The following is an 18,654-nucleotide window of genomic DNA, read 5'->3' on the forward strand; positions in this document are numbered from 1 at the left end:
ATCCGTGTTCCAAATTTCTCCTACATTTTATACAGGATGAGCAGAAATTTACTCAAATTAAATATTGGAAAGAGTGAACCATTATTTTTGATCTTCGTTCCAAATTTCATAACCAGCTATCATATTCAAGCCCCTTTCTGGCAATTAGCTGAGACTAAATCCATTATTGATCTTTCAACTACTATTCATTACATTGTCTATCCTGCCATTGTAATATTGCCTGACTTAAATTTTGAAAACTTCATTGAAGTCTTTGCCTCTAGATTTGACTCCTGCAGTGCAATGAAAACAACATTCCCTCATCTACCTGTTTTATATTTGTAATAACTGATTATCTTTAAATCATGTCATGGGAAGTTTTGGCTGAGTAGATTATTTGCTTTTTATTCCAAAAGTTTGTGTCAATATTCAGCTTACATTTTCACCTTGTTCTGTATTTGTGTGGGCTCATTATTATTTTATTGTATGTTACGTGTCGAACCACAACTGGCTTTGGGAATGGAACTTTATATAGGTTTCATGAAAGCTGGAAACTTGCATTGAAGAACATGAGATAGAATCACAGAAGGAAGCATTTTGGCGTATTGTATCTACACCAGCACTCCAAAGGAGCATTATGATTTACTGTTCTCCTGCCTTTAACCCGTACCTTTGCACATTACCTAATGACTTAATTAGAAACAATGTTCTCTTGAATGCATCAATTGAACTTGCCCCTACTGTACTTCCAGGCATTGTATTCCAGACCCAGGTGACCTGTGTGTGTTTTGTTTTCTTGCATTGCATTTACTTTTGCAAATTGTTTTAAATCTGTACCATCTTGTTCATGATCTGTTTGAGTGAGATCAGTTTCTCCCTATTTAACGTCCAGCACCCCTCATGATTTTGAAATTGTCTATCAGATCTCCCCTTAGACTTCTGTACAAAATCAGATCTAACCTCCTTCGATGTGTCCTCATAACTGAAGTTTTTCATTGCTGGAGCTATTCTTGTAAACCTCTTCTACATTCTCTGCAGTGCATTCACATCTCCCCTATAGTGTGGCACCCAGAACTATTGACAGTTATCCAGGTGAGATCTGAGTGACTTTTAGAAGTTCGGCATATCCATCTTGCACTTGTACTCTGTGCTCTTATTAATAAAGCCCAGGATGCTGTATGCTTTATTAACTGCTCTTTCAACCTGCTGCCTATGATCTATGCACATATGCACCCAGGTCCCTGTACTCCATCCTCTTTAGAATCCCTTATTTTGTATTGTCTGTCCATGTTCTTGCTACTAAAATGCTTTATCTTACATTTCTCCATATTGAACTTAATTTGCTAACTGTCAGCTCGCTCCAAATTTTGAAGTTCTACATTTTCTTAGTTTACAACACTTTTGTATTATCCACAGAATTTGAAATTGTTCCCTGCACTTCAAGATCTAGGTCATATATTAAATGATAGGAAAGATAAAGGTATCCAATACTAACCCACTCCTGGGGATTACCTCCAGTCCAGTAGAAAACTTTCTCCAGCCTGAACAAATCCTTTGACCATTACTTTGCTTCAAAATAAAAACTCCAGTAAGTTTGTTAATGTTGGATAAATGTGATAATGGCTATGTTATGAATCTTGTTAGTGTCTGTGACAGTTGTAACAAAATTTTAAGATTGGTTGTTTTACTACTCTCTGCTAACCTTATTGTCAGTGTTACGAAACAGATTTAAACACAATACACTACTCTCCAGTGCATTAAGCCATGATTCCCTCTTAAGTATCACTGTTATAATTTGATCATTGTGAAAATCAGTATATTGGCGTCAAGTGAACTATATGAATGCTTTTTCATGAAAGCATGTTGATTCCCACTATCCTATAGCTATTTGTTTTCTTCTAGGTACATTGGAAATCTTTTGTTAACTGGACTGGAATTTTGTATCATGCAACCAAAAATCTTTTCGAACCTTTAGAAGCAGACAAAGTTAACATTGGATGCAACAGAATTTCAATTGAACCATTTGACATTAAGATCAATAGTCATTTGATGGAATCATTGTTTCTTGTGTTTGGATTTTAGTTTGTTAACCAGGAGAGGTAGCCATCCAAAGGAAATTGCAGAAAAACCGCATATATCATATCAGTGAATGATGTTATCAAACTTCTCAAAGGTTTCAATAGGAGGTACATCAAATCAGCATATGTACATGCACCCTGGGAGCTGGCTGAATGACATCTAATATTCACATTTATCCATATGCATATGTGTCCAGTTTAAGAACCATATAAAATGCTTCAAGCCCTGAGCCAGCAGAATTTTCTTTAAGCTGTTATTGCTATTAATGTATTTTTTGTTTTTTAGTAAAATCGCAGCCATTTGGAATAGATGAGAAGGTAAGTGCACCTTCCACATGTTTGTCAATGGAAATATTTTTCCCCTCAAAGTAAAATTGTGCATGTGAAAATAAAAATCCATTACTTCTCCAGAGGAAGCTTCTCTCATGTCTCTGTTTTCTATGGAAAAACACAGCAAATGGCATGGACTAGATTTAAATCCTGATTATTTTGAGGTCCTGAGGACATATTTTCCTTGAGAAAGGAACAATTGAAATAAACATCAGCCGTAAAGAACCCAGCAAATGAGTTGACTCTTAAATTCAATCTGTAATACACATTTAGTTGCCATATGTATTTACACTGTTCTTTTCCTTTCCAAAATTCTATACTTCTAATTTAATTAGGTTGAAAAAAAAATCCACTTAATGTTGTGCGAAGGAGAAATACACCTGCACTTTTTACTCTATCATGTTACTTTTCTATAATTCTTTACAGTTGGCTTTTTTATAATGTTGCATCACTTTTTTCAAAAAGTACATTCGGCTCTGCTATAACGTGGTAGTTCTCATGCAATCCTGTGTTATAAGAAAATTGTGTAATGGCAGCACCATTTAAACTAATGGGGCTGGAATCCCATTCTCACCAATAAACACTATAAAAGTTGGTGCTTTTGAAACATGGTCCCCAATTCGTTAATCGTGTTGTAACAAATTCACATTAATGAAATGTGCATTTTGAGCAGAACGAGCTGTAGTTTGGAGTGGTTGCAAGCTTTAGATAATGACAGGTGATTTTCTGAACTGTTTTATTAGGTTGAAGAGAAAAGAGTAATTCTGATTATTCTTCATAGACTGCATGATCACCTAGCAAAAATAGCAGGTAAGATTGTTACTTTTTTGAGCTTTTGTGTAATATGATTTCTTGGTGTTTGTGATGCTTTTGAAATATTGATTATACAACTGGAATTAATTCAAATGTCAATTCAAGCACCAGCTGGGAAACTTGATAATTTAAATAATTCTGAAATAAATAAATCTGAGAGATTTTGCTTGGGCTCCTCAACTGATGAATCATACATCCATTCTGACGTTCCTCTTATAGTGCAGACCATCAGAGCAAGGCAAATCACACCACCTTTTTGCAGCAATTGGCTGCCATATTACGAAATTTAAAGGCTCTGATAGTGTCTTTAATTGCTGATGTCAAAGGATGAGTACGTATACTTAGTATAATAGTGTTTAGAGATGGCAGGTGAGAAAGGGCATGGGAAGTGTTTGCCATGTGGAGGAGGGTAGGACATCAGGTCGGGATGATGAGAAGAGTGCCCAGTGGCAATATACGTGATGCTGTATTTCGGGTAGGTAAGCGTGTTGGAGCCATCGGGTCTAAATGGAGTGTGGATGTTTCGAATGTAATGATGGAGGGAGTGTCAGGTCAGGTTGATGGTGGGGCGGACAGAAAAAGGGATCAGGGTTTGGGGAGTGTGGAGAAAAGGGGATGGAGGGGGTTAGAAAGAGAGGATCTGCAGTGCATTGTGCAATCATCAGTAAGCATCTAGACTCTGACATAATGGAGGCAACATCACTGAAGCATCTGAACGTATTTGGGCTTAGGACATTACCCTGAGGAATGCTCACTAAGATGTTCTGTACCTACTGATATAATTGACTTCCAAAAGCCCCACTGTCATCTTTTGTTCTAGGTATATTGATTCCAGTTTTGCTAGTGCTCTTTGATACTATACTCAATCAGATGTGTTCTTGATGGCATAAGTACCTGGAATTCAGCTGTCCTGTCCACATTGGAACCAAGGCTGTAATGAAGTCAAGAGCTGAATGATCCTGGCAGAACCCAAACGGAGCTTCAGTGAGCAGATTATTGCAAAGGAATCTCTACTTGGTAACACTTGATGACATCTTCCATCGCTGTAATGATTGAGAGTAGATTGCGAGACAGTAATTGGCCAGATTGGATTTGTGCTGCCGCCTTTGTGCAGTAGACCTACCTTGGGCATTTTTCCATCTTTTCAAATAAACATTTGTTTAGTTATTCAAAGGTTTGATCATCCATGATCTGTCCATAAAAAGCTTTTCATATCATGTCTATTTGTACATTAATCCTTTGCAAGGGTCAATTTCTGATTTGTTTTTGGCCACATACCATTATAAAATGAGTATCAAATTTCGCCCCCAGATGCTGCAATTGAGCTTATGATATCAGTGAATGTAGTAGATAGTTTTGGGTCGCAACCTTTAGTTGAATGGGTTTTTAAAAATTCATTTGTTGGAATTAAGCAACGCTGGCTGGCTGGTATTTATTGACTGTGGTGGTGTGCTGCTGTCTTTAAACCACTGCAGTCCATGTGCTGTGGATTGACCCACAATACCATTGGGGAGGGAATGTCAAGATTTTAACCCAGTTACAATGAAGGAGCAATGAAGTTGAGTGGCTTGGAGGGGAACCTGCAGGTGGTGGTGCTCCCACGTATCTGCTGCCCTTGTCCTTCAAGATGGAAGTGATCCTAGGTTTAGAAGGTGCTGTCAAAGAAACTTGAATGAATTTCTGCAGTGCATCTTGTAGATAATGCACACTACTGTGACTGAGCGTCAGTGGTGGAGAGAGTGGATGTGATGCCAGTCAAGCAGGCTGCTTTTACCTTGGATGATGTCAAGCTCATGACTCTTGAAGCTGCAACATCCAGACAATTGGGGAGTATTCCATCTCACACCTGACTTGTGCCTTGTAGATGATAAGCAGGCTTTGGGGAGTCAGGAGGTGAGTTGCATGTCGCAGTATTCCTATCCTTTGACCTGCTCATGTAGCTATATTGTTCATATGGACAGTCCTGAGAGTTTTTGGTCAATGGTAACCCCAAGAATGTTGTTAATGGAGGCTTCTGTGATGGTAATATCTTTTGAATGTCAAGGGACAGTGATTAGATTAGGAGAAGGTTATTGCTTGGTGTGTGGCACAAATGTTACTTGGCACTTGTCAGCCCAAACCTGGATATTTTCCAGATTGTGTTGCATGGACTGCTTCAGTATCTGAGGAATTATGAATAATGCTGAACATTGTGCATTCATTGAAGAACGTGCTCAGTTTTGATCTTATGGAGGGAAGCTCATTGATGAAGCAGGTGAAGATTGTTGGGCCTAGGATACTCCCCTGAGGAATTCCTGCAGAAACGTCTCAGAACTGAGATGACTGACCTCCAACAACCATATACCATCCTATGTATCAGGTATGAGTCCAACCAGTGGAGAGTTTGCCCCTGATTTCCAGTTTTTCTAGAACTCCTGATGCCACACTGTGTCAAGCGCTGTCACTGTCACCTCACCTTTGGAATTTGGATCTTTTGTCCATGGTTGAACTAAGGCTGTAGCGAGGTCAGGAGCTATCTGGTCCTGGTGGAACACAAATTGGGCATCATTGATCAGGTTATTGCTGAGCAGGTGCTGCTTGATAACAATGGCACCTTCCATAAATTCACTGATCACGAGTATACTGATGGGGCAGCTATTAGCCAGGTTGGATATGTCCTGCTTTTTATGTACAGGACATACCTGGGCAATTTTCCACATTGTCAGGTAGTTACCAGTTTTGTAACTACTGGAAGAGTTTGGCTAGGGGAGCACAAAGTTCTGGAGCACAATTATTGCTGAGATGTTTTCAGGCTCCATAGCCTTTGCAGTATCCAGTGCCTCCAACCATTTCTTGATATCATGTGGAGTGAATCATATCATATATATTGGCTGAAGGCTGGTATCTGTGATGCTGCATCCCACTGGACAAGGCCGAGATGGATCATCTACTTGGCATTTCTGCCTGAAGAGAATTGCAAATGCTTCAGCCTTAATTTTTGTGCTGATGTTTTGGGCTCTTCCATCATTGCGGAATGGGATATTTGTGGACCTGATGCCTCCAGTAGCTTGTTTAATTGACAATCACGATTCATGACTGGATGTAGCAGGACTGTAGAGCACAGATCTGATCCGTTGATTGTGGGATGCTTAGTTCTCTCTGTCACTTGCTGCTTATGCTGTTAGCAAGTAAACAGTCCTATTTGGTAGCTTCACCAAGTAGACACTTCATTGTTTGGTATGCCTGGTGCTGCACCTGGCAGCTGGCCTGCACTCTCCATTGAACTAGGGTTGATCCCCTGGCTTGACGGTAATGGTTGAGTGAGGGATATACAGGGCCATGAGGTTGCAGATTGTGCTGGAGTACAATGCTGCTGTTGATGGCTTAAGGTTGCTCAATCTTGAGTTGCTAGATCTGTTTAAAGTCTGTCCCATTTAGCACAGTAATGGTACCAAACAACACAATATGTAGATATTCTCAAAGTGAAGACAGGACTTTGTGTATAACAAAACTAGGAATGGGGATCATTGCTGGAGATCTGAAACGAACAAAAAACTGAAATTGCTGAAGAAACTAAACAGGTTTGGCAGTACCTGCAGTGTAAACAGGTATTGTTTCAAATTCAGTGACATTTCTTCAGGACTTGAATTTAATTTGCCTGATTAAGAATAGATCCAAGTGCAAGATAAGAATGAAAGACAACTGTTACTGGGGTAATTGAAGTGACTAGCACATTCTGGCATTTAAATGAATCAACCTGAATGAATGAAGATGAACAGAAGAATATCAAATATCATGAAGCAGTAATTAACAATGTCAAGAGAAAATGATGTATTTAATTTTGATGTACTTAAAGTGTCTACAAATTCAAAGTTGAGGCAAACTCGTGACTTTCAAAAGTGTCGGCATAATGAGTATTGCATCTTGTCATTGCACTACACATTTTATTTGGTTTTTTTTTACTAATTTAAAATTTCTTTTGCAGTATTTTAAACATCTATACTGACCTGATTTGTATTCCTGATGTGTGTTTTTTATCTAATCACAGGGGACTACGATTGTGGAGATCATGTCCATTATAAAAACAGAAGTCTGCCTGTCCAAGATGCTGCTGAATATGTAACTGTAAGTTATTTCAGGCTTTTCTTTTCCTTGCGCGAATTTATTTTATTGCATGAATTGTTGAGCAAGTTCTCTACTATAAAATGTTCATCCTTCTGTAAGTGAGATAAGTGTAAATATCAAAGTAGTTGGAAGAACAGTACTGAAACAGCATTTACCAAATGTGTGAAGTAAGATCTATGTTGTATGACTTACAAAACTCATGGCCACAATAATTCTGAGAATTTTATTGCCAGGGTTGGAGGGTTGACCTTTCGGAGAGGCTGAATAGGCTGGGGCTTTTTTGTTTCCTGGAGTGTCTGAAAATGAGGGGTCACCTTTATAGAGGTTTATACAATCATGAGGGGCGTGGATAGAGTAAATAGCCAAAGTTTTTCCCCAGGGTGGGGAGGGGGGGTGGGCGGTGGGGGAAGATTTAAAAAAGGATCCGAGGGGCAGCTTTTTCAGAGGGTGGTGCATGCATGGAATGAGCTGCCAGAGGAAGTGGAGGAGGCTGGTACATTACAACATTTAAAAGGCACCTGGATGGGTATGTGAATAGGAAGATCTTAAAGGGGTGTGGGCCAATCGCTGGCAAATGGGATTAGATTAATTTAGGTAATCTGATCGACACGGATGAGTTAGACTGAAGGGTCTGTTTCTGCGCAGTACATGTCTATAATTTGTCATGGAAGATTTTAATGGGGACCCCTTGTCTGCATAACAGCTGTGATTTTCTAGTATGATTGCTCGGAGATTTTATAACTGCATAAAATTAAAATGATTGCCTATGGAGTGTTCTGAATAAATGCACAGGAATGGAAGTTATAAGCATTTGGATTCATGTCCTGATCTAATTAGAATGAAATTAACTATTGAAAATAAGTTTCACACCACAATAATAGATTCTGTTGGTATTTAAGAATATTTCTTAAGTAGGCAGGTGAGACCAAGATGAAAATATTGTGCATTAGAATGTTTTTGATTATTTTCCCATGTATAGCTAACCATTTTGGTAAGTAATGTACGTATGCTTAGTAATTTGGTTTTTCTTGTTAAAATTTGATTTTGATTGGCTGTCAACCTAATTAACAAATTATTTTACCTTTGAGAAGCAAAGTTATATACCAGGTTTGGACTTTGGTTAAAGCTTTACTCTAAAATTCATTCCATACACAATGAAAAGGGCAGTTTGTCAAAATCTACTGTAGTAAAGATCTTAAATTCTTCCTGTCATTCTGAGAATAAAATACTCAATTTCAGGAAATATTTATTATTTGATCATTTTGTATCTTTGATAAATGAAAACAGAATTACTCATTACGATTGAAGTGATGTGAGAACTTGTCCCCTCGACACAACTACTTCTGTCAACCATTTAGACTACCATTCTTTGTTTAAAAACTCTGAATTCTAATTTGTATAATTAATTAATCCTTGTTGACAACCTATTTTCTTCTCATTATTTGTTTGAACTAATTATCATAATTTCTTTAACTTGCTGGTGTAGTAGAACCTAATGTTGGGAAGGGCTGAAATGTCACTTGGTTGTTGGCACTGATGTTTAGTAACTTTCAAAGAAATGTACAATATGTGAATATTTGCACAATTAAATCAGTTGTCATTCAATATAGTTGAGCAAACTGTTAGCTTTTTGATCAACTTTCTGTAGATTATTCTTTGCATGAGAGAAAAATCAGATGTTCTCTTTAGATCTGTAACAAATTAAAATGCATATGTTACCTCTTTACAAACTATCTGGATGTGATGGTTGGCGTGGTTTATTTCTGAATTTGAGGTGTATATGCTTTATGTAATCTAAAACAGTTTTTTTACTTTATACACAGGTTCTTGATCCCAATCATGAAAAGAAATTTAATGGTTCACTACAATGGATTTTACAGAGTACAGATGATTTTGGTATAAAGTGAGTGAGTTTGGTCATTTGAGAATGAATTCTGGACCCAAAAGACGTCTCAGAAAACACATCTTTCGAGCAACTGAGCTATAATAACTGCGGGTTTGTGTTTTAATACACAGGTTGCTTGGCAGTGACTCTGATGTCAAGGTAAATGATGTGAGTGAAGTACAGTATCTGGAGTCCACGCATCCACAGATGTCATTTATCTGCCGCTTTCGCCGTGCATTCCTAACTGTCTTGCACAGGATGTTTATATTTCTTGTGGGTGAGTCTTGTGATTTTTTCCAATAGTGTAAAATATCTTTTACGTAATGCTAATTTTTTTTATCTGCCTTCCCTTCAGTGTGAAAATTAAGGGGATAAATTATATCTAAGGCAGATTGTCAAATGCATTTTGTAAGGAATAATATCAAACATTACTAAATAATTAGTCCATTTGGCTATCTTTATTTTTAAATTAGATATTGTCCTTTCAAAAGTTGCTCTAAACATTTGACTTGAGCATAATTAAAAAGAGGTTACTAATTTGGCCTGGAAAACATGCTAATAAATTTACATCATAGTCTTTCTGTCTACTTTTTTGGACTCTCCTCTTATGTTTAAGGTTCCTTAAGTTCCAGTCTCTCTACAATATTGTACATTACAAACTACTCTGATTTAAAATCATCTTCAGAGCTAATGGCTGGGATTGTGCATTTTAGATTAGATTCCCTACATTGTGGAAACAGGCCCTTCAGCCCAACAAGTCCACACCAACCCTCCGAAGAGTAACCCACCCAGACCCGTTCCCCTATATTCACCTCTGCACCTAACACTACGGGCAATTCACCTAACCTGCACATCTTTGTGACTGTGGGAGGAAACCGGAGCACCCGGAGGAAACCCACATAGACGCTGAGAATGTGCAAACTCCACACGGACAGTTGCCCGAGGCGGGTATTGAGCCCGGGTCCCTGGCGCTGTGAGGCAGCAGTGCTAACCACTGAGCCACCGTGCCGCCTGACTTTCATTTCATGTATCAAAACTCTGTCAAAATTCTATAGCCTGAAAATTTGCACTTGCCTGCAGGGAAATTTTTATTCAATATGCCATTGTTGAAGAAGAATTTGTTCTTTGATATTTGTAAGCACAGTGTCTTTTCCTGAAGTATGAGGTTAGTAGATTACATGGAGATTAAGCCTCTTCCTATTGTCTTAATCCCCAAATGAACAAGTATAAATTTCCCATGGCAGCGAATGGACTTGGAGTTAAACTGCACATTTTTTTTGAACAATGCTTTACCAACTGATCTACTGTAACATTTTCCTTGCTAAGGACTAGATTGACAAATTAACTTCAGATAGGAACATTAGAGAATTTGAAAAGGCCATTTCTTTTTTGTTTCAAGAGACCACTGCTGTAACATCTTGCAGAAACTACATTCTGTTCTGTCAGATTTTACGTTAATCCAGTGACAGTCCATAAAATGAATGAAAATATCTTTGTTGCACTTGCAGTAAGTCAGGCAATATATCTTGCATAAAACTGGCAAAAAGAACCATGCTTTTGGTGTTGGCTGCAGTTTTATAATTTTAATGCTTAAGATGGTATTTTATTTTTAATTGCTTGAGGTTTCAAGAGACACTTATCTCCACCTTTTTTAATGTCCAGGTGTGCAAGCTTGAAAGGATGTGATGGTCCAGTATTAGGTCACGCTGTTACTAACATTTGCATGCTATTTCAGGATCTTTTTGAATTGTACATTCATCTATTTTGATATTATTTCCTCTACAGTCTGATGTAGTCCATGAAACTCACCTCTTCTCTCCTTGACATATCTTCTTTCAAATCCATTCCCTGTCTGTCTTGAAGCTTCATGTTTGCATTTCTAATTGGCTGCCTCTGCCACAGTACCAAAATAGCTCTTGTTAATGTTTCAAATTATATTGTGTCCAGCAAAAGTGAACTTTCTTTCCTCCTTCTTCTTGACCTGTTTTAACAAAATCCTTTTCCTGTTATCCAACTGAATGACACTGCTAGACACTTGCATCTATTTGTATCTCTAATCAAACCCTGAGAATTACTTGTTTCTCTTCCCACTGCTCCTTTAGAACTTGTGGCATCCACCAAGGATCTACCTATGTCCGTCCTGTGTCCTGCCCCACAGCACCAGCAGCATCTAAAAAAACAGTATTGGTTTTCACATACGTGCTAACAAGAGCCTATGTCTACCTAACCACTACCTCTTTTGACTATATTCTTGCTAATTTATAAAAGTTCTTATGTGATATCCAGTAATAGATGGGCAGAAAGTACCCTCAATTAAATATTTTGAAAACTGAGACCATTGCTTTCAGTCCCTCTCCAAGCTGCATTTCCCCAGCTTAAGGACTTAATTCCTTTCCTTGACATGATCTGACAAACCAGTTTATTTGCAATTTTGGTGTCATGTTTGATCCTGAGGTGAGTTTCTGATCTCAATCATGCTGTTATCAAGACCATCTATTTCCAACTCGATAACAACACCCAATCTCCTTTTATTTGTTGAGTCTTATTCGTGGTTTTTGTTGTCTCGAAATATGACCTCTTCAATATATTTCTGCTGTTCTCCCACATTCATAAACCTGTCATTCAAAACTCTGATCCCCACATTCTAGCTTGCAAGTCATTTAGCTTTGGACGCAGCAATGTCTAGATTTTAAAATTCTCATCTTTGTTTTCAAATTCCTCCATGGCCTGGGTTCCTTCCTATCTTTAATCTCCCCCACTATACAAGAGTCTGGTCTCTTGAGCATTGCTTGTGTTAATGCTCCATCGTTGATAATTATGTCTTCGATTGTCTGGGCCTTTTTCTCCAATACAATCTCTTTGACTAAACTTTTGGTTATCTTTGGTATAGCTTGGTATACTCCTTTGAAATGCTTCTGTGAAGTTCCTTAGATCAGTCCATTACATTAATAATACTATATAAATTGTAAGTGATTCATAGTGTACTCAGCCGTTCCACATTGTTGAATCTGAATAAATCCATTTGTAATGCTAGATAAATAGTTATATAAAATTTAATATAAAATGTTACTTTTATTGGACTGCTTTTTGGAATTCGTTGGTATTTATTTTTAATACTTGTAGGTGTGGGAATTGTGTGGGCAGTGCTTCATTACATGAAGTATCGTTGGCGGAAGGAAGAGGCAGAGACAAGACAGATGTATGACATGGTGGAAAGAATCATAGGTATCGAGCACTTGTTTTGCAATTTGATTATTTTTGATGGCATTGAAATGCATTAATAAAAAATTGATGTGAAGGCCACTGTTTCCAGCCTAGTTTTCCATTTACATCAGAGTCTTCTATATTGTTATTTGTACTGAAAGTGCTTCAAAGTAAATGGTGGCTGACACTTTTTGTTTTGGTTAGATGTTCTGAAAAGCCATAATGAAGCCTGCCAAGAAAATAAAGACTTACAGCCTTATTTGCCTATTCCCCATGTACGTGATTCTCTCATACCACCCCAGAATAGGTAAGACAAATTAATAATATAGATCAAAATGTAAACATTAAACTAATACAATTCTTGAAGATAATCTTTTGCTGCATCTTTACACAAAGCAAATTCTTTTTTGAATTATTCAGGAAAAAGATGAAAAAGGTGTGGGAGAGAGCTGTTGTTTTTGTTGAAACCAATGAGTCCCGTATTCGGAAAGAAACCCAAAGAGTAGGAGGAGGAGATTTCTTAGTTTGGAGATGGACTCAACCGTCTTCAACTTGTGATAAAATAGCAGTTGTGCCGTCCAAAGTATGGCAAGGAAAAGGTATGAATTTGGCATCCATTGCATATTTTGACACACAACAGGTCTAATTTTAGACTGCAAGGTTACAACTTGAGTGCCAGTCTCGTTAGTTTGCTTGGCATGATTTGTAATTAATTGAATGATTTTGTTTACAGTACTAACATACTTAGAACCCATTGTGCAGATTTTATTTTGCACAAATAATTAAAAGTCATCAATTTTAAACTGAATTGCAGTTTTTATCAAACCATTTGAAATAAAAGGTTCGTCATTCACAAATACTGAGATATGGGCAACTCTGTTCTATTCACGTGGATATATTCCAACAACTTCAATAAGTATTTGGTGCAATGATTATCTGCTCATCCAACATGTCTGCACTAACCCCGTATTTTTGTGTTGTGCTCAAAATCAATCTGCAAAACCCATTTTTTTAAAACCTTGTATTCCCCACTTAGCTGGGATTAATTAGCAACTGAAAAGATTAAATCTTCCTCCACCCTTCAGACGCTATCCGAGTTAAGTCTAGCTTGGTTTATAACCAGAGAGCCTACTTGCTTAAATTGCGCGTGAAAATGTAAAGTATGATTGGCATTAATAAATGTGATCTATAAAGCCCCAAGGCCCATGCCATTGAACCCTTTTGTTATCTTCCAACCAGAAGACTACATTGTTCCCAGCTACAAATGGTATTTTCCTGTCCCTTTTGTTTCATTGCTGAATTTTGCCTTAAATCCTGTGTCTTGACAGATGTCGGTCAGATAAACTCCTCTTTTAAAATTCAGATGCAGATTGATTTTTGTTTCTGAACTGACTGCATACTGAAAATGGGCATCTGGACTGATTGGTATAGAGCAATGTAAATATAAAACACCAATAATAAAAGTAATTTTTCAGATCAAACTTCATTTATTTTGTCCTTATTTATAGCCCAAACATTATGTGGCATGTTTAAAATCTTCATTTTAAATAGATAGAACAAACTAATACAAAAAGGCATTTAAGGTTCAACCTTTCGGCGGCTTAACTTCAATCACACTGTTTCAGTCTCCTTTCCCACTAACTTGTCTGTTTGCCATTTATCTTGGTCTATTTGTGAACAACAGAAGAAACTGAATATAAACAAGTTAATTTTCTTTACAGTTGGGACAGTGCATTGACACCAGGCTTGGTCTGTTTATTGGTGTGCAAAATATAATAGCCCATTTCATAATCATGATTTGACTGAGCTGTTGCCAAAACCTAAATCTAGCATCACATTTGTTTTTGGTTTGCTATGTCTTCAAGTAGTGCCCAAGTTTAAAAACCTCTTGTTAATCAGAGCAAACTTCAAAAATTTGCAAACAGTAGAATGTGACTTCAACTTACTAAATTGAATTATCCACACTATCTCCGTGTTACCACTGAGAGAATTTCTCACACTTGGCACATCAGGGAAATGTGAACCTTAATCAGTAATTGATACTTGCTGAAGACTAGCTGTACCCAATTTCACTCCAATAGCAGTGGCATTGAATTCGAAGTCATAATTGTTTCTTATGGCTGAAAGACCCAAAACAAGTTAGTGAGTATGCCTTAGAGTTAGATAAGTGGAGGAAACAATCTACTGTTGTCTTCCAGGGGAGAATCTTTTATAATGTTCAAGGTCATTTGACTGTTATTTGGCATCTGTCAAGTTGCAATTATTTAGAGGTAAGATAGCAACATGATTTTGTTGGCAGGTTTATTTTACAATACTATTTAGATTAAACTGTCTTGGAGTAACCTTTTTTTTTTGGTCTGCCCTGAAAATTGATTATGGTGCTGCTTTAAGGGTATTTCTGCACTGAATCTGGACCACTTTGTCATATTGCTACCTTTCAGATTTTCTCCTTTTTCTTTGAACAGATGGCATCCTCTGCACTCTCTAAATCCTGTTAGGTTCTTTTTTTCATTTCTTGCAGTGCTGTAGTTTTCTTCCTGGATAAGACTTTAGTAGTTCATTATTTCTGGTTCAACTGAAAGTCGAGGCAAGCAAAATAATTACTCAAATGCCAAGCTGAAAAGGTAGACAAAAGACTTCAATGAGCATAAGTGTTGGACGGATTGGTGGGTTCAATTGGCCTGTTTTTGTGCCGTAAATCCTGTGTAATCCTAATGTTTCAAGACTTAGAGCTTTATAGTTAGAGACCTACCTTATTGTAGCCAAATCGCTTGTATGCACAAATTAAGGTGTTTTTGCAGAGCCCCTCAAGCTGACTTTACATCTTTTTGGTAAGAGGATGAAACAATTCAAATTGAAGTTTTAAAATTTTGTCATTTAGTTTTTTTTAAGATTTGCGCTTGAGCACAGTCTTCATTACTTTGGTATCCTATTGGAGTTTAAATTCAAAGTTTGGTTCCAGTGGTTATAATGCTATCATGTAGAATAATGATCATACGAGAGTCTTTGATAAACAGCTGACATATGTACAATGGGATGGGGAAGACATTGCAGACAGATGTGATCTTGAAATTGTAAGTGCAAGGATTCTGCCAAAAATTTATTGCTGGAATAAGGTGTGGAAGTCCTCAAATATCTTGAACTCCATTTGAGACCAGTTACAATGGCAGTACATTTACTAACCTTTCATTAGGTGAAAGCTTTTTACCCTGGCAATATAAATCACTAATTTTGCATAATTCTTTGCAACTGGATGGGATACATTTTTGTCGATTAATTTATAACATTACAGTGTTGTAATCTTGAGGAAGAGTATTCACATTTTACTAATTCAAATTCCTAGTTCATTAAAAGAATTATAAATTCAGGATTCATTTTTTTCTTATACAAATGTTAAAACAGGTCGTATTAATTTAACACTGTTCCATAAACCCTGAAATCTTAATGGGCCACTTCCTGTTCTGTTTTTACCCAAATGTTCTCCTGTATGTTACAGGAACTTAAGGTTTTTTCATTTCTCCTCCGTCCAGATCAAATGTGCCATTGCTCTCAGGACTTGACTTTGACTCTCCTTCATTTTGCAATCTGGTACTTAGACTTCGTGACCTTGGAATCTCTGTGAGGATTCCACTTCTGGTCTTTCACAGCTTTAGCAGGCATACCTGAATTTGTAGATTGTTTGTTTATTAATTTGGACTTTTCCAAGCATAGGTCCTATTCACAGTTCCCACTTACTATCTTCAAATCATGAACATCCTATTCCAAGTGGCTTCTATAAGCCTTTGTTCTGATTGCTAGCTGGCTGAGCACCACTGCTGTCTCAGTCTTTGAAGCTGACTCATTTCTCTGAGAAAAAATGCACAAATAAACCCAAAACAAAAGACTACCTTCCTGAAATCTAATCCCATTGCTACATGTCTAACTGGCATGTCCCAGATAGTGAATCAAACCGTTTGACTTTGATCTTTAAATATGTTGATGTGAAAAGTGCATCACTAATTTAAGACTTCTCTAGTTTACCCATTGGTTCAAAGCTTTCTTTTGTCTGGGAGCTATGTGAATAATTTAAATCTGTTACAAAGACAATTGTAGACATTTCTCTAACAAAGTCTGGAAAAATAACCCTGTTTTTGTTTAGTGCTTTCACACTCCATCTCTGATCTCTTTAAGTAAAATTGGATTGTCCTGTGACTGGTAATTATCTATTTAGATAATTAAGAAAGTTGCTTAATCAGGGTTACTATTAAGAAAGTTGCTTAATCAGGGTTTTTGGCACTGGGTTTAAAAAATTACATTTCTGAAACAAAGTTATATTCCTGAAATAGTCATAAAATTGTCTATTCATAACCATAGATTTTGATTTTTTTTTTTCTTTCTTGAACAGCTTTCCATCTTGATGGTAGAAATTCTCCACCGAACAGTTTGACACCTTGTTTAAAGATTCGGAATATGTTTGACCCTGTCATGTATGTATCTAATGAATTATGGTGTTTCATTTCAATTACACATAAATGCTGCATTCTTGTAGTGATCAGACTTAGTATGTTAAAACTGGCTACAAATTTACATTTATACAATGTAAATTTGTTAAAGTGAGAATTCAGTAGCTTCAGTTCAATAATTTGGCTCAACTTTGAAATTTGTTTAGAGCTTGGCTCTTATTTATAGGTTATTGCTGCTGCTGAGCTGATATTCTTAAGCCAATTTCTTTTATTTCATTTAATCATTCTTAGCAAAAAGTAAGTTTATATCTGATTTTTCCAAAACACTAATTTGTATCAGATTTGAAGGGGTTTGCATAAAGTAGTACAGATTAGCACAGTAATGAGCTAAGCTTCCCTGTAAATTCTCTTTCGGGCAGTTTTTGTAATCTCTTTGTTTAAATAATGCATGAGTAATGTCTTTTTTACACTCTTCAGACCCTGATATCCTGCTAAATCTTGAAGCAGGATAGATTCTTTTACTGAATCTATCCTGGTTGACATAGGCCTTTAATTTGGTAGCATTCCTATATGAGGGATCTAATGGATACAATGTTTTGGAATTTCAAACAACTTATTTAGGTGTAATTGAGGTTGTACAAAATGTTAGCTCATAAAATTGGGGGTATTGGCACATTGTAATTAGTTGAGTACCGCAAGGATCAGTATTTGGTCTTCAGCTGTTTACAATCTATATTAATAAACTTGTTTCCTGCATCAAAGTTAATGTATCCCAATTTGTTGATACAAAACTAACAGAGAAAGGAACAAACAAGGGTGATAAAAGGATGTGGGCAGGTTGGGCAACCATGATAGTGGCAGATAGAATTTCATACAGAAAGGTATGAAGTTATTCACGAGTCAGAAGAGTCATTTCCTGTTGAAAGTTTTTTTTTGTCCTGTGCTGGTTTGGATAATTTGCAAGAAAACCAACATTTATCCTGCCTCTGCATCATGAACTGTGCATTCTCCATAGCAATTTCTCTGTCAGAGCAAACTGCTCGTCAAACTATCAGCACCCTCCTTTTGTACAATATAAATTCCCCTTACATTTTTTTTATGAATTGTCTTGATAGGTGCAAGTTGCAAGGCATCAACAAAGTGTCCTTTTTTAGCAATACTTGAGTTCTATATTACTAAATGGCTCTGAGTAAGCAAAATAGAGGAAGGCTGGAATATTATTATTTAGAGGTTATCTGCTAGTCTAATGGGAAAAGTCCTGCAATTAAGAAGAAACAGCAAGCAGTTGGCAAAGCAAATTGTCAGTCTTTATTACCAAGTAATAGAAAATGTAAAGAAAGAAGCAGTACTATAATTAGTGTCTTGGTGAGAACAGACCTTGAGTACTGTGAACTTTCTAGTTTCCTTACCTAAAGAAGAATATACAGCAAATTTATTATCTGGCATCAATGGGACCAGGAGTGTGCTGGTTAATAGAGAGGGTCCACTGTGTAAAAACAGTGATAGTAGTGTAATTCAGTAGGTATATACATCACTGTAATGCTTTACTTACAGCATAACTCACTTTAATAATGCAACTTTGCCTTAAGTAAACGTTACCAGCAGAGAGCCTTCTCACTTGCACCCTGAACTGACTACTCTGACATCATGATAATGCATTAAGCTTCTGTTATTTCACATATATAACTATTGCTGGTTTATTAAGAGTGTTGCTTCATAAGGTGCTGTTTACTTTCTTTGGAGAGAATGTAATAAGTTTGTTGTTCCTGTGATGAGAAGGCATGGTGGCTCAGTGGTTAGCACTGCTGCCTCACAGCAC

The 18,654-nt window shown here is 37.0% G+C and overlaps 1 protein-coding gene across 4 annotated transcripts in view; it reads left to right on the plus strand.

The window, feature by feature from the left end:
- The window catches only part of lemd3 (LEM domain containing 3), a 51,474-nt gene that overhangs the window by 26,460 nt on the left and 6,360 nt on the right, over window positions 1–18,654 (plus strand). For 2 of the 4 annotated variants that reach the window (XM_087997160.1, XM_043709657.2), the window contains 9 exons: window positions 2,344–2,375; window positions 3,131–3,197; window positions 7,228–7,304; window positions 9,128–9,207; window positions 9,321–9,466; window positions 12,313–12,414; window positions 12,598–12,700; window positions 12,814–12,992; window positions 16,778–16,859. In XM_087997160.1, coding sequence (XP_087853286.1) covers window positions 2,344–2,375; window positions 3,131–3,197; window positions 7,228–7,304; window positions 9,128–9,207; window positions 9,321–9,466; window positions 12,313–12,414; window positions 12,598–12,700; window positions 12,814–12,992; window positions 16,778–16,859 — 868 coding nt within the window. Of the gene's footprint in view, window positions 1–1,017; window positions 1,072–2,343; window positions 2,376–3,130; window positions 3,198–7,227; window positions 7,305–9,127; window positions 9,208–9,320; window positions 9,467–12,312; window positions 12,415–12,597; window positions 12,701–12,813; window positions 12,993–16,777; window positions 16,860–18,654 lie in introns of all 4 variants that reach the window. The other 2 variants (XM_043709656.2, XM_043709658.2) reach the window with 2 other exon arrangements.

Source organism: Chiloscyllium plagiosum, unplaced genomic scaffold (assembly GCF_037043375.1).
Source record: "Chiloscyllium plagiosum isolate Xiang-an unplaced genomic scaffold, Cpla_swu_hap1 HiC_scaffold_19, whole genome shotgun sequence".
NCBI classification, from domain to species: Eukaryota; Metazoa; Chordata; class Chondrichthyes; order Orectolobiformes; family Hemiscylliidae; genus Chiloscyllium; species Chiloscyllium plagiosum.